Genomic DNA, 25,169 nt, shown 5'->3' on the forward strand with positions numbered 1-25,169 from the left:
CAGCCTGGGTTGAGCTTCCACAAATAACCCTGTGGCTTTTATCTCTTTCTATGTTAGACTTTGAGTCCTAACAATTCTGTTTTAATGAGCAGCTATTATGCACGTGGTGAATACACATTATCCTGTTCAAGCTTCACAATAGCCCCATGGAGTCTGTGTTAATATCCTTATGTTAGGGGTCATGGGCAGTGACTTTCTCAAGGTCTCTCAGCCTCTGTGTGGAGGGCTATGACTAACACTCAGGTCCACCTGGCTCCAAAGCCCCAGCTCCTTCCATGTAGCCTGATTTCTCTCTGAGTTCCCTAGGGCTAGGCTCAACAGGGCCATTGGGGATGGAGGATACACGTCTGCAGCTTGGCTTCTGAGGCTGCTGGGCAGGGCTCTCAGGGCAGCTTCCTGGCGTGGGGCTCAGTCCAGGGCAGCATGGGTGGGCCTGGGTCTGAGCAGCCTCATGGAGAGGCTCACTGTGCATGGTCCCGCTCACTTCTCTGCGGCGAGAGGCATTGCCAGATCCCCCTCTGGACCATCTCGCTGCCCAGGGCATAGTTCACAGCGTTGATCGTGGGCGCCATTTTGGCAATGAGAGCGGGCACCTGTTGTGACAGAAACATCCAGGAAAGAAGCTTCAAAGCCTCTGCTCCTCTCCCTGGTCCCACCTGGTGACACCAGCTCTCCCCCACCCAAAGCCACCAATCTTTTGTTGTCTGCTTGATTCTGCCAACTCTAAATCTTCCCTGACCAGCTGCCAGATGATGCATGGGAACATGCATGTCTCAGCCCCTGGTCCCAGAGTGCATGTTCACCATCTGGCTGTTTGTTCCTGTCATCTCACATGAGGCTTAGGCAACATCACACAGCAGCCCCATGTGCCCTGGGTGACAAGCAAATTCCCAATGCATTATGAGTGCTCAGAGGAAGAGAGAGAGACTATCATGGAGGCAGCAAAGCAAGAAAGAAAGATGGGATAAGACAGAGAGACGCAAAGATGGAGAAAGTTCCAGCTCTGGGTACTGGAGGTATCTGTACCATCTGCAGCTTGGGGGAGATGGAGGCCACGTCCATGACAGCTGCGTATAGATACAGGAGGGCATAGGGTCCCCAGCAGAGCATCAGCGTTCTGGCTGGCAGAGTGGTGTTCACCTGGGGAGAAATTGTCACAGAATGGAGGCACTGACTTGATTTGGTGGCTGGCAGCCCCATACAGCCCAGGGACCATGCAGGCACTCAGCAGGGCCGGGCAGTGTGACTGGACTGTGGGAAGATTCAGAGCCTGCAGAAAAACTTGGGACCAGATGAACCTTTCTGCTGTTTAAGGTGTGCGACCCTAAGCCTGTCGTTTAGTCTTACTTGACCTCAGGTGCTTTGTCTGTAAAATGGCCTGATAATACCTGACTTGCCTGGAGGCAGTGGGTGGGGGTAGACAATGAGCTTCCTTCATGGTTGAACCCTGGCTTTGAGAGTGTGGCTGTGTGCATGAGCATCCCCAGGCTGAGCTGCCCTCACAACTCAGTCCCAGAACCAGCTCATCAGCAGCAGCTGCAGCCACTTGGCTGGTCAACCTGTCCTGGGTTCAAAGGGGCTGCTTTCCGCAGAGTATGATACAAGTAGGGAGCAGGCAATGTGGTACCATCTGGGGTCACAGGGGAGCGCATGACTTGTGATCTAATTTCAGGATGGAGGTTGCCATGTTCTGCTTCTCACATACTCTCAGATGATAAATTCTGATGCTAAAATTCAGTGCCTATTTTCTCTTGACTATGTTTTCCTTTAACAAAGAAGGTGACTTAAGCCCGCAATCAAGGTTCCTGGGTGACTTCTGCTGATGCTACCAGAACTTATGGTTTAAAGTCCACCTGGAAAAATGAGAAAGCCCATATGCCTGACTTGCCTTCTGGCTGATTGAACCTCCAACAAACGTGGTGACTTTGAGCACTGAGGCAGGGCTTGGAGGTGGTGATGAACAGATGAGCACTGAGCTGAGGGCTTGGGATGTAGTTCTGGCCCCAGCATAGCCCTCGTCAGGGTAAGCTGGTCTCCAGCTAAAGTAGATTTGTACAGTCCTTTTCCAGTTCACAGGGGGAAAACAATGTGGTAGATTAAGTCTCAGCAATGAGAATGTTTCTTTTATGTACCATGATCGACCACTTGGGTGGTAAAGTCCCAGACCTGAGTTTGATCCAACTCCACTGTTCCTGGTTGTGGCTTTTGATGAGTTGCTTAGCTAACCCCTTTCAGTCTCGATTTTCTAGTCAGTGACATAGGAATTATGAAACCTTCCTTTATCTGAGAGTGGTTGCAAAAATGAAGTGACATAATGCAGATAAAATACTATTAGTATCTATTTTTTAAAAAAATCTTTGGTGCTTGGTATGACTCATCTGTTAGAGATTATCCAGGTGACAAAGTTAAAAGAAAATTGTGACAAAGGAATATTAACACAGAAATTTAGAAATAGCGGGTTGGGAGAGGGGCTTACTTTAAAGTGTTGTTTTGCTTGGACAAATGTGTTTGTGATGTGATTTTATGTGGTAACAGCCTGTGCCTGTGATTAACTTAAACATCTCGAAGCAATTCAAAAGCAGCATTTTAAAAGTGTATAATTTTGTGCCAACCCTCACATCCTTGAGACACAAGAAATATAACAGCATGGATGGTGTCTGGTAAGTCTGAGCAGTCCTGTTCCTTCCTCCAGGTCTTAGCTATTCCCAGTGATGACAGGGAAGGTACATTCCTCTGCCCTAACACTGGATTTGAAAGCTGGATTTCCTTCCGATTATAGAAAACACTGAAAACCCTTGATCGCTCTCTGTCGCATCATTCATGTTTCCTGGTGTCCCTGAGAGGGACAGAGAGGTTTCTCCTGCTCTTGAAGTTGGTCCTTACCTGGGGATGGCCAGTCTTCCCGAGTTTCTGCTCCATGAGCCGATAGGATGTGAGCGTGATGAAGAGGGGTAGGACGAAGTTGAAAAAAGCCATGGTGAAGAGAAAGCTGGTGAAATTTCTACAGGCAGAGGGGATAGAGGGGTAAGAGTCATGTCTTGGGGATTACCAGCTGTCTTCAAAGGCCCATCAGCCTTTGCTCTGGACAGTCACGTGCAGGGAACTGCTCCCATCAGATGAGTGCTCAGAGTTGGGTGCTCAGAGCCAGTATCCCAGCTGAACTCCCCTCAGAGCCAAGGAGCCACTAGTTCCTCCTAGAACTTGCCTTTAGGAGCCAGGGAGCTGAGATGAGGGAAAATCCTGTTTCAACTCACTGTTGGGCAGTTCAAGTGCTCAGCCCTGTTCTCTGTGCCCTCAGTATGAAGAATGGGACTCTTCCATTTGGGAGATGCATTTACCAGATAGAGGTGTCAGTGAACCAAGAGGAAGGAGCATTTGAGGAGTGTTCCTGGCACAGGGATTTGAAAGGGGACCGTGGATAACAAAGACACTGGACACTGGGTCACTGAAGAAATCGTTGTGGTCATGGGAGGTGGGAGGGCTGACCATTCATGAAGGGGATACCATGTCCCCTTGGTGCTGTCCATTAAGGATGGGTGGGCAGAAGGGCTGCCAGAATGACTGGACGCAGACTGGAGAAATATCTGCAAGGAGTGTCCTGGAAGGACACTCGGTCCAGGCCCGGGGATCTTCAGTGGGTTTCACCTGGGAAGCCCATCATCAGGGGCAGATGCTTCATCAGTAAAGGTGAGTAAACATGTAAAGCAGATGAGTGAAACGTGGTTCTAGTGGAAACAAGAGGGAGGCCGAAGTGCCTACGGCCATACCACCCTGAACGCACCCAATCTCATCTGATCTTAGAAGCTAAGCAGGGTCAGGCCTGGTTAGTACTTGGATGGGAAGAGGGAGGCTGAAGCCGTTGTGCCCCTCCCCAGGGCAGCCCGTAATGGGTCTCCCTAAGCTCTGGTCTCCCCAGAGCCCCATGAATGGAGCAGTACTAGACATATGCTCTGTGATGGAGAGGCCCTTAAGTATTTGCTCCCACCTCTCCAGAGTTTGGCTCAGGGCCTGGCTCACAGCAGGTGCTCAGGGAATTCAGAGACCTGAATTGTTTGCCAAGGTCTCTCCCAATGCAAAGACTGTAACATTTTTTGTAGCTATTGAACTGAGGACATGACTTTCTCTTGAAAATAATAAATTCAGAGCTGGACAGCTGAGTGTGTAGAAGATGTCAAGGGAGTCATGGGGCTCAGTTGCTGTTATAACCAACACAGGACAATAGCTCACTAGATGATGCTCCTTCTAGGGCCCTACTCTGTTTGCATAACATTTCCACCACTTGGCCAGTATTCAGTCTCACTGTCAACCTGCAAGTGGGTATCATGACTAAGATGTTGAGGTTGTCTAGCAATCTCATTGACATTCCCCCATTGAATTTTCAGTTGTGAAATTGTGGTTGTAAGGGTTCAAAGCCAAGATTCCCATGGAAGGGAACCTCCCACCTCACCTGTCCCTCCTGGAGTAGTCCAGAGTGCAGCATGTCCCCAGGGGCTCATAGTCATAGTGGCCCCAGCCAAGGAGGGGCAGTGCTGCCCAGAAGGCAGAAGACAGCCATACAAAGAGCACCAAGGATACAGCTGTGTTCCATGCCAATTGGCTGCCTGTGTGGACAGAAGAGGAGGATGGTTGAAAGGAGGCAATAGCTATCAGAGTGAAAAAGAATGGACTTTCTGGTTATGAAGAATGGCCCTAAATCCTGGCTCTGATGCTTAATAGCTTTGTTCTTCAGGCGACTTGAGAGTTTCTCAGAGCCTCAGTTTTTTCCTCCACAAAATGAGAATGATATTTCCTGCTTCAGAGGATTGTTATGAAAAATAAAAGAGATAATAGATGGGAAGGTCTCCTAGTAGATATTCTGTATCAGAGGTCCCCAACTTTTTGGGGCCAGGGACCGGTGTTCCTATGAGAATCTAATGCCTGATGATCTGAAGTGGAGCCGAGGCGGTGATGCTAGAGCTGGAGAGCAGCTGCAAATACAGATGAAGCTTTGCTCACTCACCTCCTGCTGTGCGGCCTGGTTCCTAACAGGCCACAGACTAGTACCGGTCCACAGCCTGGGGTTTGGGAAACCCTGCTCTATATCATTTTTTTTAGAGGACAGAGAAAAGGAGGGGTGGCAAGGAGATAGGTATGCTTCTCAAAGCCAAGTTGGGGAAGAAGCATGTATGGTGGTTCAGGTGGTCATGGGGGAGGAAGGTGGAGTCCAGACTTACCGCCATCTTCGGCTCTTGCTCAGAAGCAAGACGCCATCTCTACTTTCAGGATACCTGCTGAGAACTCTCGACTTGAGAACTGGGGCCCCATCTCAGTGCCACTGGTCGAGGCTGGGCCCTGACATTATTTTTTGATGTGACCAGTCCCATTTACCTGACCTCCTCCATTATCCCCCCTCCCATGTCCCTCACAGCCTTATCTAGCTCTTCCCATCCAGTGACTCCACTTGAATCTGGCTTTAGAATGCCTTTCCAAGATGCCTTCTCTGTCTATGGTTTATTTCACGTTCCTTTGCAGACAAGACCCCAGGATAGGGGACAGAACTCCAGGTGGGGTTTGATCAGCAGAGAAGAGCAGGTCTTCAGTGACCCCTTACCCTGAAACTTCACTTTCATCGACACAGCCACAGATGGAATTTGCTTGGATGTGTCCCTCTGCTATGGACTGAATATTATGTCCCCTCTAAATTCATATGTTGAAGCCCTAATCTCCATGTGGTGGTATTTGGGGGTGAGAACTTTGGAAGATAATTAGGTTATGAGGGTGGCACCCCCATGATGGGATTAGCACACTTATAAGAAGAGACATGAGAGAGATGATCTCTCTTTATTCCATGTGAGGGCAAGAAGGCAGCCATCTGCTAACCGAGAAGAGAGAACCCACCTCTGCTGGCACCCTCATCTTGGATTTCCAGCTTGCAGAACTGTGAGAGATAAATTTCTGTCGTTTAAGCCACCCAGTTTATGATGTTTAGTTATGGCAGTCCTAGCTGACTAAGACCCTCCCCACCCCCACCAACTGTAGGCACAATAATTGATATCCATCTTGACCCATGTGTTGCATCAGTCTTTTTGGCTTTGGAAACAGATGACCAAAGAGACCCACCTAAGGTCACCCAGTAATAGAGTAGATAAACTCAGACCCCCTCCTTCCCCCTTCCTTCTGTTGGTACTGTTCCACTGCGCCTTGCAGCACAGGAAGGGCTTTGATTTAGGAACACTGGAACAGGGACAAATGGTTCTACATAGAGGCAGAGAAGTCTGTTGCTGTCTGAGAAGGCATGCATGTGTGTGTGCATATGTGACTCTGTGTGTGTGTGTGTGTGTGTGTGTGTGTGTGTGTGTGTGTGAGAGAGAGAGAGAGAGAGAGCGAGAGCGAGAGAGAGAATGTGTGTGATGGTCCAAGGGAGTTTTGGAGGCAAGGCTGGGCTAGTGGTGGGAGATGAGCTCCAAGGTCGGGTGGAACAAGAAGTGCTAACCTGCCAGAACAAAGGTAGTTTTTTGGCCCGGAGAGAGGCATGTGACTCAAGGGCCGGGTGCTGTGTGTGTCTGTGGCAACGGTGGATCTGCAATTCCAAAGGGGCCATGCCCAGGGCTTAGGCCATGCTGACCAAGGACCCCACAGTGACCTCTGTGCTAGGAAAATCCACAGCTCCAAATATGGAGTCCAGGAGACAAAGGGAGAGACTACCTCCGGAGGTACCCAGGCCATGCCCAATCCCAGCTCTGCTCCTATTAGCTATGTGACCCTAGACAAGCTATTTAACTTCTCTGAGCCTCTGCTTCCCAGTCTGCAAGCTGGGAGTTGCTATGGGTGAACATGTATTTTATCTTAATGTGTATTAAAATTATAAAAACATTAAAGCTGTGATATCACAGATATTATTTAGAACAAGACTAAAGCAGGCATTTACAATTTTTAAAGTGAATCACTTATAAGTCAGAAATATCAAATAAATAACACAGCAGGTGGTACACTGATATGGCCAATTATGAAGATGGTATTGACAATACAGCTTGAGAAATGTAGAGCTACACTGGATTTCATGAAGGCCTGGCATGGCAGAGGCCCAGCACTTTCCTCCAGTCCCATTGTCTCTCTATCCCTCAACAGCGTCTGTCTTCAAGGACATTTTCTGTATCCATGCTCTCATTTGATTTTCAAAATGAAACTGTGTGGTTGTTTACAAAAATCACCATGCAGAGGAGATTAGGGTTCAGAGAGGACCCCTGACTTGCCTGCAGGGAGGGCACAGGCGGTCTTTCCAGCGTGTATCTCAACACCTACATCTCTTGCATTCTCCCAGCCTCCTTCCTTTCCTGAGTGCCTGCACCCTACTCTCATGCACTCTCGCCCCCACCCACATGTCCCTGAACTGGGAAACACTGAGCAGGCCTTTGCCTTGATCACTTTCACTGTGCGGATGTCCCTCCACCCTGGGAACCCAAACACTTACGGGTGCAGTAGTGGTGATAGCGCCCCCAGGCGATGGCTGCGCTGCTGCAGATGCTGGCCAATGCTGTTGTAAATCCCTGGAAGCCATGAGCCTGGCAGCCATCTGAACCATAGGGCCAGTGCCTGTGGGAGACACTGGGCACCAGTGAACCCTCCTTTCTGTTTCTGTCCCTCCTCCCATACCCACCCAGCATCAACTTGAGGGTACCTTCCTGAATGTTGGCCTAGCTCCTCAGAAGAGGGCTTATTATCCTTTTTCCTATGAGGAAACTGGGGGCCTAGAGAGCAAGTCACTGGGGTGAAGGGGTGGAAGCCGGCGCAAACTCTCCAGGCTCAGCACCGTGGTTGGAACAAAGGTTCCAACCTCTCTGCATGACCAGCTGCCTCCATCACAGGAAATGGAACACCCTAGTTGGAAAGACAGCTCATACCTTTATTTCGTAGATGGGGAAACTGAGACTCAGAGAGGAAAAGGCCACACAACAGATGAAGGCAAAGTCGGAGGAAAGACCCCAGGCCTCCCAACTCGGCTGCATGGGCCAAGCAAGAGTAAAAAATTCAGTTGCCTCTTCTTTGCCCTGGGCAGGGGTAGGAGGAGATCACAGCAGGAAATCCTCATTGATTCAGACCCCACAGAGCATTCACACCCAGGAGGCCTCCAGCCTGCATCTGTAGTGCCCGAATGTTCAGTCTGTTTAAGAAAACAATCTTGTAAACACCTTTTGAGGCCATGTTGGAAGACTGGTTTGCACATAAGGAGGTCTTAGACACTTGTCAAAGAATCCCGTTTGTTTTCACAACACTTATTTAGGGCTTCCTATGTGCCAAGTATTGTTTTAAGTTATTTGCAAATGATAACAAGTCAATACTTCCAACCACCATATCAGATAGGTAATAATATCCAATTTATAGTAAAAGCCAATTTATATAATAAAGCCAAGATTCAAATTTAGGCAGCCTGGTTGCAGGGTCCATGTTCCTAATCCCCACAGTCAGTCTGCTCTATTGGTCAGGTTTAAGCAGCTCCTGTGTTCCATAAATTGGCTGTGGTTCTTTGTGGATAGTCTGGAATTCGGATTTAGCCTATTTCAGCCTACACATCCTCTCCCCTAGGGTCAGCATTCTATTGGTAAGAAGAAAGCCTCTGGTCTGGTGCCTAGTGCCCAGAGGTGAGGCCCCAGGAAGGACCCAAGAGCCGAGGGACTGGGGAGGGAGCTGGTACCGGAGGAGGCTGGATGTGGCTGCGATGAGAGCATTCAGGCTGATCCCACTGTCTGCCAGAGCCAAGCTCAGCACAAGCAGGTGGGTAGGGGTCCGCAGCTCTGGATTCTTGCAGAAAGAGAGGATGGTCAGGCTATTGAGGCTGAGACCAGAGAGAGCTGAAAAGAAGGTAGAGGCTGGTATCAGGGTTGGTGAGGCCCACTTGGGGTCAGAACCAGGGGTGTGGGGTGGATGGAGCCTCAGCAACCTCCCTGCACTACCCCTTCACACTCGGCAAGTCCCTCAGTGCAGCTCATCAAACACCTACAAGGTGGGCTGACCCTCAGAGACCGAAAGCCATAAAAACACACCCTGCTCTCTACCACTCACAACCTCATGGGAAGACAGACAAAGAAGAAAAGCAACAAAGTGCAGCATGGTTCATTCTAGATCAAAATCACAGACAGCCACTGAGCACTTATCACATGAAGCCCAGTGCTCAGCAATTTATGTGGATCCTGTCATCCAGTCTTCACCTGAATACTGTCTTCCCCATTTATAGTTGGGAAACTGAGGCTTGGAGAGGCTGGCTAACTTGCAGCTAGTAACTGGTGGAGTTGGGAATGAAATTCAAGTCTTTCAAATTCCAGAATGTCTTCTCTAAGTGCTGTGGAGCAATGTCAAGGAGAGTCTCAGAGAGGAGGAGGCTTTGTGAGAGCTAGGGGGTACCCAGGACACCAGGCAGTGAGGTGAGCCTGAAGGGAGTGGTCTCAGGTGGCAGACAGACCAGACCTTGAATTTCAGCTGGCTCATTTAATACTCTCTGAGCCTAGGCTTCTCTCATCTAACGTAAAGAATGGGGAAGGATCTTGTCTTCAAAACTGTGATTTACTATGAGGACAGGGTACAGAAGACAATTCTAGAAAGGAACAGCATGTGCAAAAACATATAATGGTAAATTTCAAGGCTTGTTTGATGACCTAGAGGGATGCTAGATTGTAAGTTTCCCAGAAGAAAGGAAAAAGGGCCGGGGCCACCAAGACCAGTCTTGTAGCTGCTGCTCCCTCCTCACGGTCAATTCTTGCTGGGTGAGAAAATGTGCTAGTTATTTCTCTGAATCTGCTCTGAACAAGGGCTGCATCCCTATCAACCTAGCCTTGGGCTGGCCCAGCTCCAGGGTCTACAGCCCCAGCTCTGGCCTCAATGAGCATCTTAGGGATTCTGGGTTGAGGCAGGCACATCATGGACCCAGGCCGCTCCAAGAATGGAAATGCTAAGGGCTGAGAGAATAGAGATAGCGGCAGTGATGGGGGTGCAGGAGAAGCTGAGAGTGAATGAACTTAAATTCCCAGGTGTCTATCTCTGCTAGCACTTTTTACCCATGATCCTATCTAATCTTCACCACTATCCACTTGGAGAGTCAGGGCACTGAAGGCCAGAAAGCTCAAGTGACTTGGTTAAAGTCACACAGGTGGCAGAGCTGTCTGTCTCTAGAGACTATTAGGGGCCTGATCATACACAAGATTCTTAGCAGGATTTTCAGAGAGTGAATTAAATTTTCTCCTGGCTCAAAAGACATGAAAAGGCCTGAACCCTGGTTTTTGGTCATGCCCTAGGCAGATGTCCCTCTCTCAAAGTCTCTCTCTCCCTGACCTTTGCCTGCTCCTCTCTCTTGCCTCCTAGCCTGCAGATTGCATTCCACAGGTCCAGGCACAGAGGAGCAGGATTTGGGGACCTCTCTTTTCCAGCTTTGCAGCTGTGGCCCACTGGGTCCCCACTCCACCCCAGGTTCTGCCTGGCTCACCTTCCACCATCAGCACTGTCCCCACAGCAAGCACCTCTAGCTCCCCGAATCCAGTGGGTAGGGACCTGGACTCTGCCATCCTCGCCTTCTTCCCAGTTGGCTTAGCTCTCCTCTGCTCACAAAGCCAGGCCCCTCCCTTTTAAAGGGCCATCCCATGAGCTGGCACATGCAGGTGATTATTCTAGACCTTGGGCTCCTTCTTGCTGCCCCTCCTCCCAAATCATCCTCTTGGCTTAAGCAGAAGGAACTTATTCACCAGTTGGACAGTGCAGCCTTTGTGAAGTGGGAATGGAGCCGTGTTTCATTCATTTTGGCCTCACCAGGCAGGATTAAGGACCCAGAATCCAAATGGTGTGTGGCTGAGAGCCAAATTAGAAAAGTTGCATAACCAAGGGAGCGGTTGGGAGCAAAAGGAGGGATTTGAGCTGCAGCTGTACTTTAGAACTGGTTAAGGGCCAGGTCTTGCCATATCTGTAGGTGCTGAAACACTGAGCACCTATGTGTATGTGTGTGTACATATGTTTGTATCCCCATGTTCACATGCATGTACTCACAGTGAGGAGGAAAGGATGATGGCTGGAAATTCATCTGCTGAAGTAGTCCCAATTGGGACTAGAGACTGGGGTTCTTGTTCTGAATATGCCATTAACTAGCTGCCTGCCCTGGGGCGGGACCATTGGGGTCTTCTCTGTTTCCTCCTTTGCAATGTAAGCACATTTTTGCATGGCCTCTATAAGTCTTGGTTAGAAGAATATATCATGGATATAGCCTTTGGAGCTGCACTTCCTGACTCCCACATAGCACTTCAGCTACACAAGTATCAAAGTCTCCCAAGGCACTGGCTTGGGACAGAGCAACTGCTATCTTCTTGTAAGTGGCCCACGACCCACTAAGAGCTTCGCCTTTTATAAATGAGGTCCTGGTACAAATTATACACTGGCTCATGGTGAAATTTGCATCAGGAAACACTAATTTAGAGCAGCTTAATTCATTTTCAGATGAAGATACCAAGGCCTAGAGTGCTATCAGCAATATAGCTAGTGTTCACTGAGTGCTCATTAAGGGCCAAGTACTGTTCTCACAGACCTTATAATTCCTCCATGAAGTAGATACTATCATTCTTTAGCAAATTGAGGCTCAAAGCCATTAAGAATCGGCTTGAGGTCATGCAGTGATTCACAAAATCTCCAACTCCTGTCCCCTGGGGCTCCTGGTCAAGTGGCTAATTTTATTTCATAAATGTTCATTTCCCATGCCCTTCCTCTTGTAGTCTCCATTTATATCCATGTATAAGCATCCCTCTGATGTCCACATCTTCCTGGAAGCCTTCTTTGGTAAGCCAGTTACCACAGAGTCTTCCCTGATCTTTCCCAATTTCTACCTTGCAATACTGGTTAATACATATGTCAGAGTTTTTTCATGCCTGCAAGATCGAAAAAGACTTCAAGAGAGAAGAGAAAGCAGGATGGGACTGGGAATCAAAAGTGGAGTAAGACAGATAGGAAAGCATCGCCAGCAGAAGGAGGGAAAGGCAGGGATGTAGAAAGGGGCCACTGGCCATTGGTTTGGGGAGGAGAAGGTAGAGGTGGGAAGCACTGAGAAAATCATATTGGCTGAATTGAGAGAGAGAAAAGGATGGGAAGCAATGTTTCCTGGAAGTCAGTGTTGTCAAAACAAGCCTGGCACATAGCCAGGCACTTCATGTGTGCACTGAGCCCCAGGTATCTGCATTGGTCACATCTCACAAGCCTGTCTAGGCCCATGGGCACAAGGGACTGAGGAACTTTCTGGAAAAGCCAAAAGACTCAGGTAGGCATGCTGGTCCAGAGAGCAAAGCCTTAATGAATGAAAGAGTGAAAGATGGAATGAGGTTGGGGTAGGGGCTCTTTTTAATGCCTTCACTGCCTTCATCTCATTGCTTTTCCACTATGAAATAGTGTCACAGTAAAGAATTTCCAATGGTCCTTATCAGAGGCCAAGGTCTATGTTTACCTCCTCTGAGCCCAGGCACCCTGGCAGGTCTGTGCTGCCCACAGCCTGGCTGGCATGGAGTGGCTTTGGAGGTGGGCAGTCCAGCCGCTTTCCCTTGGGTGACTGTTCATCTGCCCCACCTTCTTGTGCCCTGGCCTCTCTGCTACTGAAGGGAATCATCCTCCCCCACCCTCAGGACTGGGTGATTCCAGGAAGCAATAAGCCGCTGAGTGCTGTGGCCAGAGTTCCCCTCCCTAATCCCCAGCCTGTCCATGTTTATCTGATGGCCCCAAGCGGGGGTGCAGGGGGCGGGGGACAAGGAGCCAATGAGCAGATGCTGGGCTTGCTGGGCTCGCAGGACAGAGCAGTCCAGGGACAGACCCCTACCTGGGCTACAGAGGAGCCAGGAGCCATGAGGGTGGTGGTGGGCATGCTCTGGCTCCTGGTCCTCATGGGGTCCTCCCAGGCCCGGGGCTCCTGTCCCTCTCAGTGCAGCTGCAGCCTCCACATCCTGGGTGATGGCAGCAAGGCCAGGTATGGCACCAGGTGTATGGGATGGGTAGCCCAGCCCCCATTGCTCTACCAGCTAGGCCGGGTTGGGAGGGTTGGATGCTGGGCCCTCAGAGTGTGGCCAAGTAAGATCTCCATCTCTCTGGCTTTTGAAACCCAGGGCTCCTATAGGACAGGTCTGCATTGAATTATTGTCCAGCCAGCAGAACATGGTTAAGCCTGGGAGGTGCTAGGTACCTTTACACATGGGGATGGTACCTTTACACAGATGTGCTGGCTCCAAGAAATCCTTCCTGAGTCCTCCTCCAGAATCCTGGTAGAGAGAAACCTCCTTAAGGGCCCAGGAAATCTCCCCTTTACCTCTTTTTTTCCCTCTCCTCCCTTCTTTCTTTCCTTTCTTCCTTCCTTCCATTCCATCATCCTCTTGTATCTCCCTAGCTTCTTCTTTCCCAGACCTCTCCCATTTTCTTGCCTCACCTCCCAGGAGTACCTAATCAGGTCCCATATATTTCTTACCACCCCACCCAGGATAGGACCATCTGCCTCCTCATGCTCTTCCCCTCTGGGTCTTCTCTGGCACAGCCCCCAGGATCCTCAGCTTCAACCCCTTTCTAGGGACTCTCTGAAAGGCCAGGAGTGCTCATTCCATTGCAGACAAGCACCCCTCCCTCCTCAGTCTCTCTTTAATTTTCCTTACCTCCCGTCTGAGCCCTGAGAGCTCCTCCATCCTTTCCTCTTCCCCCTCCATGGACATTTTTAGGCCACTGGGCTTTGTGAACTCTTGCTGTTCCACTATGGCTCATTCTCTCTTTCTCTTTGGCTGTCTTTAAACCATCCTTCCTCTGACCTCTTCAGCTTATCCATTAATGATCATCACATTTCCCATCTTGCTCAAGGATTTCAGCCCCTGGCTCAGGGCCTTTCCCACCATCTTCCCAAGCTTCTGGAATTCCGGCCTCCCTTTCTTGTTTGTCTTAGATGGTTATTGGGGAGCCACTGATGGTTTCTGCACTGATGATCAGGGAAGCAATGTTATCAGTGTGATTCTTTCAGTGATCCTGGCAATGGGTGTGGAGTTGATTGGGTGTGAGGGGAGGCAAAGAGGGGAGAAGCACTGCCAGGAAAGGACACCCCACATGGTCTGAAGAACAGGAAGAGCTCCACTTTTGGTCCAAATCTTTGATGCTCTGACTCATAAATCATCAGAGGTAAGGATCCTCTCCCCAAGGGAATCTAAGACTGAGCCCTGAGCAGGCCAGGAAATAGCCTGTGGCCAAGGACAGTGTGACCAGGGTAACAAGGGGCCTCCCCTGCCACCCACAGAAAGTACAGAGCTTAAAGACACACAGCATCAGTGGCAGACCTGGTGCTAGAACCTAGGGCTTCAATTCCATTTCTAGAGCTCTTTTCATCAGACAGGAACCAGGGGAGGGCTGCTGGTAGCAGTTTAGCCTTAGGATAGAAAATGAAATTCCACGGGCAGTTTTAGGTCCCTTAAAGTCAGCCAGTGGCCATCCCTCCTCTGAAACCAGAGCTCTTACAATCAGTCTCTACCTGCCTGACAGTTTCCGGCTGATATGCACCAGTCCATGTGCATGGAGTATCCATTGAGGGGAATGAGGCCAGGAAAGGCTATAGGGGACCCTGAGGTCCCCAACGACCACAGGCGCAGATTGTGCAGTCAGATGAAGGCTTATTTGGTCTCAGACACCTTCCTCAGCCTCATCTCTAACCAAGGCCTCTCAGAGGGCCTAGCTCATATGTTTGAGCAGCCTGGGCAAACTGTCCATGCTCTATACTCCAATGATCAGAAACAGAGCATGTGTTCCTGTGGGTACTGCGGTTATCTGGGGCAGAAGACAGTCAGAGCACTTGGATAGATATGTTGCCACATTCTTTGTGCCTACTTTTCCCAAGCAGGAGTTGTGCTGTTGGCCTATGCTGGGCTCTTATTTGTTTTTTTGATCCTTCCATGACCATTTTCTCTCCCTTCCAAGACCAATTTTCCCATGAATCCCCTTCTTCCCTCCTACATCCTTCCTCCTTGCATCATCCAAGCCTCTATTATCATTGAAAATATCATTGACTCCAATGCTCCTCTGTTCTTAGCTAGTGTATAAGCTGTGTGGGGACAAGGGCCGTGAATTTGATATTCTTCTGAATCTTCACAGCACCCATCACTCAGTAGGGGTTCCATGTATATTTCAAGAATATGAGTGAATGGAAAGTAATTGTCCCTTTTGTGGGCATCTTTGACAAGAGAAAAGAAAGCCAAACCCAGCTGACTTGAGTAGAGTTAAACTGATGAATGCTGGCGGAGTGTGTTGAGCAAGAAGGCCTGATATGAGCAACACTGTTTTGATATTACAAGAGAATAACTTCCCTTCACAAAGCAAAACGACTCCCCTTCCTCCAATGCGAGCAGAGAAGCCCTCTTCTTCTTGACAATCCTCCCCTTTTTACTTAGTGTGCTGCTCTCTGTGATAACATATAACATGGCCCTGAATTGTAGGGTCCTTGAGGGCAGGACTGCTTCCTGTTATCTGTCCTCTGCTTTAGTACCAAACTTAATAGAACAAGGTTTAAGATGTCACTGTTTGGATAGAAGGTGCCTTGGAAAGAGCTGGTAAGACTGACTCAATCTACTTGCAGTGCTGGGATGCAGAAATTTATGACAGTGATCAATAGCCCTGGGCTCCTATGGGTGATAGAATATGCAGAGCTGGTACACACATGGCCTCATATAAACCCCTAAACTACCCTGCACCATGGAGTCTACTATTATGGGGAAACTGAGGGAAATAGAGGTTATGTAATATACTCGAGGACACACAACCAGCAAGCACTGAGACTAGATGTGAAACCAACTGCTGGGCTGCAAAGTCCTGACTCTTAAACACCTTGAGCATCTCATGCTTCCTCAGAGTCAGGAGAGGTTTGAGGCACCCCATGATTTCCACTTTTGATGCCCTTGGCACATTTTTTTCTAACGAAGAAAAGCCAAAATGGTACAAAAATTGAAGTATAATTTAGAAAAATGAATGCTTTTAGCATATATATGCAATGGGATAACACACAAGATAATCTCAGTATTTATGAACACTATTCATCCTTAGTGCATTGCAGTTGGTGTGGGCTGCAATAGGACACAACAATTTAAGCTTGAGGTCCTTCCTGCCAAAACCAAATAGTCCTCCGAGGACCCCGTGAAAGGCTCTTAAGCAAGAAGAACCCTTCTCCCCTCAAAGAGAAAACAGAAGCCTGCTTATTTCCAGCCCATTTCCAGCTTGGAGCCTGGATTTGATGTTCTGTGTTCCCCTGCAGATCAGCAGGCCTCTCGAAGGGAAGTCGGGGAGGGAGGTATCTCCGACCCTACAGGACCCTTGCTCAAATATCCCTCACTTTTGTGACTAGGACTGTGGTGTGCAATGACCCTGATATGACCCTGCCCCCAGCGTCTGTCCCTCCGGACACCTCCAGACTGCGCCTGGAACGGACGGCCATTCGCAGGGTGCCGGGGGAGGCCTTCAAGCTGCTGGGCCACCTGGAGCAGCTGTGGCTACCCTACAACGCCCTCAACGAGCTCAGCGCCCTGATGCTGCGGGGTCTGCGCCGCTTGCGCGAGCTGCGCCTGCCCGGGAACCGCCTGGCCGCTTTCCCTTGGGTGGCGCTCAAGGACACCCCCCAGCTGCGGCTGCTGGACCTGCAGGCCAACCGCCTCTCGGCCGTGCCGCCTGAGGCCGCGCGCTTCCTGGGGAACCTCACCTTTCTCGACCTCTCCAGCAACCAGTTGATGAGGCTCCCGCAAGAGCTGCTGGCTACCTGGGCTCACCTGCAGACTGGGCCCTTCCTTCCTGGACACCGCACCAGGATGGTTCTAGGTAAGAGAACGCATCCTTCACTTGGAACCCCTTTGGGGTCTTAGGCACCATACTGAACCTCTCTGAGTTTCAATTCTTTACCTGGAAAATAGAAATCACACCTGCCTTCTGCATTTGAGTGAAAACTGAGAGGCACATATTTGTAGGTTTAGGAACTGAAGCGCACAGTCAGACTGCTGCAGTTGAAATCCCGGCTCTGCCTCTTACTAGCTATTGTGTCTTTGGTTTCCTTTTGTAAAGAGAGGTTAATAAAAATATCTATCTCAAAAGGTTAGCGTTGTGGTTGTAAAGACAGTGGGTACATGTGGCAGGCACAGTGATATGCCACCTAGCTTAGACTAGCTGCCCTGCTTCTTGAGGTGCTGTCAGCAGCAGTCTTCAGCTGTCAGCCTCATTAGGGACAGCTTCAACTGGCAGAGCAGCCTTGCCCAAGGCCACACCCCCTTTCTGGGGACAGTCCCCATCCAAAGACCTATCACATGGGAATCTCAAAGACCAGCCACTTGGGACAACCCTGATGAGCTATTTCAGCTCCAGAGAGACCCCCAAGGATTCAACAGGCCCATATGACAGCTCCATGTCTCTCTCCCGCTTTCTTCCTTCCCTCATGATAAACACACTGCATGCTAACCTTCACTTCAGTCTCCTCCCAGGGATGCAACTTTCAACAGTCTTCAAAGCATGTGAAGGTACATGGGTCCTTCCCTACTCTTTGCTAATGTCAGTCCTTACTGGCCATCAGCATTAGTGTGGCACTGAAGGGTCTCACAACTCCCTCTTGCCCCCTCATAGAACTTGACCCTCACTACTTCCCAGGAGTAGATAGTGCAGGCACAATGCCCTTTGTTTTATAGATGAATACACATAACCTGAGAGTTAGTAAGTGGAGGGTTTGGGCCTAAAGCTCCTGTCATACAAGCTGGCTCTCTTTACCCTGTCCCATGAGGGGTTAGGAATCACAGTGGGTCATGGAGAGGTGAGGTGGGTAGTATCAGAAGAGAAGCCTCCTGGGTAGATGTGCCTGGAGCCTGCCTTGGCTCAGATGGGGTCCAGCACTGAGGACTGGAGAATTTTAAAGTAGTCTGGGACAGCCCCTGCCCTGAGGCCTGGGACAGTCTCGGGGGGATTATTTGGGAGCCTCACCTCCTGGAAGCAGGACAGAGAACAGCAAACTCCAGTCCAGTGCTATTCACCCTACAAACTTTCTCACCTAAGGACATTATCTAGGGGAGTACTTATATAGAAAAATATTTGAAAATCAAGTTTAACTGAGTGTTTTTTTTCTGTATCTGGTAACTCTATTCCAACAATCATGTCAGGCAGCCAGGGTGAAAGGTGTTAACCCAGTGATACAAATAAGAAAAATGAGATACAAGAGAACTTCTAAGTCACATAGCCAGGATTTGGTCTCAGAGATTCAGTTTCCCAAAGAAAAGTAGACTGGGTTACACCAACTGGACCCTCTTTTTTTTTGATTCTGTCCTATTCTATTCCTAACAAACCAATGGCTTACTAGGTGAACCAGATCTCTTTTCCTGTCCAAGGAACCTATCTGGCTTGAAGGGTGACAGGTAGGGGCATAACACTCTGCAAAATTAATTTTAATTTCAATTATACAACTCATACATGAATATATGTTAAATTTAAAATATTAATCAAAAGGTTAAAGGCCCCTTTGTCCCCTCTTCTGATTCTAGTTCCTTCTTCCCCTCATAAAAAGTAGCCACTATTATGTTTATTTGCATGTTCTCTATCTCTTATAGTAGATCTGCATATGTGCACAGAAAAATTTTATTTGTGTGTTTTGCAGACAATTTTATCATATCGTATGTATCAACCAGCACTAACATTTTATATCTAGTAGTATGTCTTGGAGATCAACTTCATGTTTTTAAACTAGTGGATAATATTCAATAGTATAGTTAAACTACAGTTTATTTAGCCATTCCCCCTTTACTGGACCTTTAGGTTGTTTTCATTAGTTTTAACATCTATGACACCACAAAGAACATTCTTGGCAATACAGCCTGGTGCATGCAGACAAATGTTTCACTAGGATAGGAGATGAGAGGTGGAATTGCTAAGTCACATTAGATATTTTAAAATCAATCTGATAGTCCTTAACACACTGGGCCAGTTCTCACCCTAATCAGTGTATGAGACCACTCATGTGTGTGTTCACTTTGCAAGTTTATTTGAGTGCCTACGAATGAGTGGGCACAATTCTAGAAGCTGAGGGTGCAGCAATGAGCAAAATAGATGAAAAATCTATTCCCTCATGAAGCTAAAAATTAAAATGGCTAAAATGTTTAACTTTTGCCGATCTGACAGGTGGTTGTTTTATTGTCCTTTAACTTTGCCTTTTGCTTTCATTCTTTGGGGACTCTTGTAACAGGTAAAATCCAGATAGTTCACCACCAGAGCCAGGCAGTGAAGAATCTTGGGGTGCAGATGTATCATTACATGCATTTAATCAGTGATACAAGGTAGCAGCCACCAGTAGGATGGGGTGGGGGTGGGTGGGAGAAAGAACTGGTACCCTCCCAGCTAGTTTTCAAAAGGACCTGAGAGTCATGACTATACAGTAGATCTGAATGTAGCTTCTTCAACCCTTGACAGTCTTCCTTTTAAATATGTTAAATATATGTATGTAAACATATGTACCATTGATTATTAGACACACTATCAAATTTAATAACAGTCTTTGGGTTATAAAAAGGACATAACATTAAATGCATTCATTTTGCATTTCAGAATTGCAAACATATAAAAAGGAATTGTGCCTTATAATTGAGGACACATGATACCCCTTTGTCTGTTGAAGATTCTTTGACAGAATGAGTACGGTGACCTGCTTTTAGCTCTATAAAGATGTTCAGTTTTAAGTGAAGAGGAATGGAATATAACATAAGATTTTACTTCCTTGCCTACTCACTCCTCTTCTTACCCCTTTTTGAGTCTGTGTCAAAGGGACCAGGGCTCAGAATAGCTATCCTCATTGCTGCGGTGATGCTGAAAGTGCCACTTATACTGTAAGGACAGGGTTCAAGGGGCAGGGATCATAAGCATTTCTAGAAATGGGTTTTGACATATTGTATTATTGCAGAAATACTCACTGCCTGGCCAGTAGCTTGAAAAGGTCAGTCTAAGAATGGCAGGAGTAATTGTTAATTTTGTCAGTATGCTATATGGCCTACTCAGTGCTTAATATGATTTTTCTTTATTTATGCTTATAGCAACCCTGAAGGGGAAGTAATGCCATTATTCAAGATGAAGAACCAGGCTTAAGGTTGCACAGCTAGCAAGACAAGGAGCTGAGCCTGGAGGCCAGTTCTGCTGATTCTGAGTTGGGACATCCCTTGTTCTCCCTGAGTGGGAAGGGAACCTGAGCCTGGTGATCTGAATTGCTAGGGCTCACCTCTTGCTTTCCCTTTTACCCCTGCAGGACTACAGGATAATCCCTGGGTGTGTGACTGCCAACTCTATGACCTGGTCCATTTTCTGGAAGGCTGGGCCCCAAACCTGGCCTTCATAGAAGCCAGGCTGAGGTGTGCCAGCCCTCACAGCCTTGCCGGAGTGGACTTCAGCCAGCTGGAACTGAGGAAGTGCCAGAGTCCAGAGCTTCGTCCAGGGGTGGCCAGCATCACGTCCCCTTTGGGTAGCGCGGTGTTGCTACGTTGTGGGGCCACGGGGATCCCTGGGCCCGAGATGAGCTGGAGGAGGGTCAACGGGCACCCACTCAGTGGCACAGGTAGGTGAGCTATAGGGGCTGTTATGCTGAGATCTCAGGCTGGGGTTGGTGGGTCACTGTCCAAATGGGCAGCATGTTTGTCAAGGAGAGGAAAGTAATCTAAGCAGTGTTGTTTACTCCCATTCTGTCTGAGTAGAGTTGGACAAACTTCACCTAGAGGTAGGGCTTGGGGACAATGGCTTTGAAGATGATGACGATGGCTCCTAGTCTGTCCTACCATATTCCACTAGCCACTCTATCAGAGACTCAGGGTCTACCCTGAGAGGAACAAAATGCTGACTTTTTGGTGGAAGATACTCTCTTAGTGTACTTAATATTTATAGTAAGTTTCCCAGTTGTAAATATTAAGTCAGTATTACTAGGAGTAACTAATGATGAGTTACCATTTATTGAGCTCTTCTTGTGTTAAGTATATTATGTATTTAATGTCATAGGACTTTAAAGAACAACCTGAATATCCTTCTTATTTTGCATATAAGTAAACTGAGGCCCTGAGAGGCTAAATTGCTTGGCTTACATCAACAGCTCTTACAAAGAAGAGCTGGGAATCTAATATAATCTGGCCGACTCCACAGGGTGTGCTCTTTTTGCTGTGTAGACAGAGATAGTTCATCTCTAGCACTGAGTGGGGGTGGAGTGGGATGAGGAATTCAGAAGTCAGGGCCCACTCACATGCAGAAGAAGTTGAGGAGAAACAATTTCTTAGCACCTGACCAGAAAAGCTCACATTTCTTCCAGCTTTCTTCTGTGTCTCCCTCAACTAGATTAGTAAGCATTGCTCTAGGACTGTGGATTTGAAATCAATTTAAAAAGAAAATTGTATAAGGAACTCCATATCTAAAACAGGAAGTTGAAAATGCTCTGACTGAAGTGGCAGAGGGGCTGGGCAGGGATGGGCAGAGTGCTTCCAGCTGGGCCTCTGCCTCATATTCAGTCTGACCCATCTTATTTCCAAAGCACCTGCCCACTGCCCTTGAGGGGTCAGCTCTTCCAAACTCTAGGCCCTGAAGAAAACTGTTTGAACAACTCAGATTCAAGAGGCAGATCATTCCTAGGCTCTGCCTCAGCCTGGGGCTTCAGGGATGCCCCAAACTTGAGCCCAACTGATCTCAATCCCCTTGGATAGTCTAAGGAAAGCTGAATGACTCTCAGAGTTTTCTCAGGATGACTAGGTCTTCAGTAGTCCAGGGGCTGTGAACTTGGCCCTGGAAGAAAGGTTGGGGCAGATGGGCTCATTCATTCTCCCACATATGCCTCTTTTCCCCCTCCAGTGCACCAGGAAGTCTCCAGTGATGGCACAAGCTGGACCCTGCTGGGCCTGCCTGCTGTGTCCCATCTTGACTCTGGAGACTACGTCTGTCAGGCCAAGAACTTCCTGGGAGCCTCCGAGACTCTTATCTCTCTTGTTGTCACTGAGCCCCAGACTTCAACAGAAGGCGGTGGGAGCCCAAAGGCACCGTGGGAAAGGACAGGCGAAGGAGTGGAAGCTGCTGCATACAACGACAAGCTGGTGGCCAGGCATGTCCCCCAAGTCCCTGAGCCTGCTGTCCCGGCCACTGGGGCCCCTGTGCCCAGCATTAAGGAGGAGCTGATCCTCCAGCACTTCCAGATGGGTGCCCCAGGAGAGCGCTCAGATGGGCAAGTGGAACCCCAGGAGGCCCGAATGGTGCGGTCTCTCAAAGTGGTAGGGGACACTTACCAGAGTGTGACCTTGGTGTGGAAGGCCCCCCAGGCCGGGAACACAACCGCCTTTAGTGTCCTCTATGCAGTCTTTGGGCAGCGCAACATGCGGAGGATAGTTGTGCAGCCTGGGAAAACCAGGGTCACCATCCATGGGCTGGTGCCTAAGACCAAGTATGTGGCGTGCGTCTGTGTGCGGAGCCTGGTGCCCCGGAAGGAGCAGTGTGTCATCTTCTCCACCAATGAGGTGGCGGACGCCGAGGCCACTCAGCGGCTCATCAATGTGGTGGTGATCAGTGTGGCAGCTGTCATCGCCCTGCCCCTCACGCTGCTCGTCTGCTGCAGCGCTCTCCAGAGGCGCTGCCGCAAGTGCCGCACTGGGGGCTCCACTGAGGCCACGAGTGCTTATGTCAACCTGGAGAGCCTGGGCCACAGCGAGGACGGCTCGGAGGAGCTGTCCCGGCACAGCCTCAGCGAAGCTGACAGACTCCTCTCTGCCCGTTCCAGCCTGGACTCTCAGCTCTTGGGGGTCAGGGCGGGCAGACGAATCAATGAGTACTTCTGCTGAGGGGCCCACTTCCCCCATGGACACAGATGCCCACACATCTGCTCTGACCTCTCTCTTCTACTCCTACACACTCAATCTGACATCTAAGTTCATGTTCACCCACTCTTATCCACTTGGATACCTGCTTATTCATACATGTACACACAACAGCAAAAGTAGTAACAGCTAACACTTATTAAGCACTTACTATGTGCCAGAAAGTGTTCTAAGTGCTTTACATGCATTAACTCACTTAATTCTTATAATAGTCATTTGCAGCAGGACCACTATTCTCCCCATATTCCTAGAGAAGAAAGAGGGGGATTAGATAACTTGTCTATATCAGTCAGTTTTTGCTGCATAATAAATAAAAGCAAAATCTCAGTGGTATAGAGCAACAAGCATTCATTTCCAGACAGACCTGTGGGTTGACTGAAGTGGTTCTGCTCCATATATCTTAGTTGGGGCCTAGGATGGAGAGTCAGTGACTATCTGGTGCAGGCTCCTTTCATGAAGAGATGAGATGATATCAGAGGAGTGAGCAAAAACTTGCAATGCCTCTCCAGCTCTTGGCTTAGAACGGGCACTCTGCAATTTCTGCTTGTAATCTATCTGCCAAAGCCAGTGTTTTGACCAACCCAGCTTTCACAGGCCAGGAAAGGACAGTTCTCTCATGGACGTCATGGTAGGGTAGAAACTATTTTGCTCAGCAGCGATCTAATTTATTATATTGCCCACATCTACACAGCTAAGAGTGACTGCTCTGGAAGTTGGACCAGGCATTTGGTTCCAGAGTTGATAGCCTTAATACTCTCATATACCACATCTTGATTACATTTATGTTAACTCACAGACACACAGACAACCTTTTTATGCAGTATCCACATTTGTATAGTTACACACATACACACACAGAGACATACAACATGCCCTCACTGTGTACATTCACCAATTCCAACATTTTTTTTTTCCTCTGGGTGCCATTCTGCCTAGAGATAATCATTTAATTGTCAATACATTCTAGAAGTCTGGATGATGCCCAAGAGACTACTGCTCATTTACTCTAAGAATATCAGGCTGGAAGAATCTGAGAGACCCTCTGTGGCACGTGGCAAGTATACCCAATGCTGTCCCCGTGCAGCAGCCTTTGTGATTCTTACTGAAACTTACCTGGGTTCCTGAGGGTGTCTCAGAGCCTTCCCTGTTCTGAACAGGAGGATTTCTGTTTGGTTTGCTTAGAGCTGGGAAATCTCTGGGATGTCTCTGGGCACAGGAACAGGCAAACATTCCTGCAGAAGTGCCAATGTTGTATCTTATCTGCAGGACTGAGCTCTAAAGAGAAGAACATCCAGAATATTTGGTGCCAGGGCCTTTGGGTAACAGTTGAGAAGATTTAGGGACAACAAGTGATCCAAAGAAACTATTTGGCTAGTATCACGTAAGAAACTCCATATTATGTTGAACACTTGCCAGATATAAACAGTGTGTTGCAGTGATTTCTAAAGTTACTGTACTCTCTCTCACATTTACAAAAGACCTTACAACATATAACCTTACAACAATTTTCCTATTTTCTCTCATTTGACCCTACAAAAACTCATTATGGAGCTGGGCTACTTGACTTTACAGACTACAAAACTGAAGCCCAGAGAGTGGAATAATTTATAGAGGGTTGTGATGGATTTTTTTTGGAAGATCCAAGTCTTTGATAACTTTCTGGCCAGGCTGAGGGTCTATATTCAGTATTGATCTCTGCAATGCGATCCACAGCATGTTCACTACAGAAATGGATTTTTTTCAAGTCACTGAAACCTGGGATCAGAACCATGAGAGCATTGGTGCACACAAGCACAGAATTTCCTCACGTGGATGTTTTCTACACATCACCTGGAGGGTACCTCCACTATAACCTGTGGGCAATAGCCATTGGTAAGAGAAATTATTTGTTGGAAGATGACAAAGCTACTGTCTACGTCATGGGCCAGCAAACTTTTCTTTACGGAAAGCCAGATAGTAAATATTTTAGGCTCTATTGCTGCTACTCAACTCTGCTGATATAGTACAAAGCAGCCATAAGCAATATGTAAGTTAATGAGCATGGATGTGTTCCAGTAAGATGTTATTTACAAAAACAGATGGCAGGCTAGATTTGGCTCCCAAGCTGTAGTTTTCCAACCCTTGATCTAGATTTATAAAGGCATTTCTGCTGTGTCTTGAGACACGCAAGACTCAATTCTGGTTGTTTGATATATGAGATTGACAGGAATTCTTCAAATTAGAACAAATATAAGTGCAATAGATGAAAGCAACCATTTGTTGAAATGATCAGTGTTTTCTCTAGATGACTGGCTGGTCCAATTAAGATCGAACAAAAAA

The 25,169-nt window shown here is 48.2% G+C and overlaps 2 protein-coding genes across 4 annotated transcripts; one reads left to right on the plus strand and one right to left on the minus strand.

Annotated features, from left to right (window-relative positions):
• Positions 1-457: 457 nt before the first annotated feature.
• RGR (retinal G protein coupled receptor) lies at positions 458-10,532 on the minus strand. Of its 3 annotated transcripts, none has more exons than XM_006915459.1 (7): positions 10,454-10,532; positions 8,672-8,828; positions 7,451-7,572; positions 4,448-4,601; positions 2,884-3,001; positions 1,027-1,140; positions 458-593 (listed from the first exon to the last, which is right to left on the minus strand). In XM_006915459.1, the coding sequence occupies exons 1-7, from the start codon at positions 10,530-10,532 to the stop codon at positions 462-464; spliced, it is 876 nt and encodes a 291-aa protein (XP_006915521.1). In that variant the 3' UTR covers positions 458-461. The 3 variants fall into 3 exon arrangements, with proteins under 3 accessions (XP_006915521.1, XP_006915520.1, XP_006915522.1); XM_006915458.1 differs by having other exon boundaries at positions 7,451-7,584; XM_006915460.1 differs by lacking the exon at positions 1,027-1,140.
• A 2,304-nt stretch (positions 10,533-12,836) lies between these two features.
• On the plus strand, positions 12,837-22,814 carry LRIT1 (leucine rich repeat, Ig-like and transmembrane domains 1). Its single transcript, XM_006915461.1, has 4 exons — positions 12,837-12,958; positions 16,349-16,815; positions 20,261-20,566; positions 21,838-22,814. The coding sequence occupies exons 1-4, from the start codon at positions 12,837-12,839 to the stop codon at positions 22,812-22,814; spliced, it is 1,872 nt and encodes a 623-aa protein (XP_006915523.1).
• The last annotated feature ends 2,355 nt before the right edge of the window (positions 22,815-25,169 follow it).

This window comes from Pteropus alecto, unplaced genomic scaffold (genome assembly GCF_000325575.1).
Source record: "Pteropus alecto unplaced genomic scaffold, ASM32557v1 scaffold155, whole genome shotgun sequence".
NCBI classification, from domain to species: domain Eukaryota; kingdom Metazoa; phylum Chordata; class Mammalia; order Chiroptera; family Pteropodidae; genus Pteropus; species Pteropus alecto.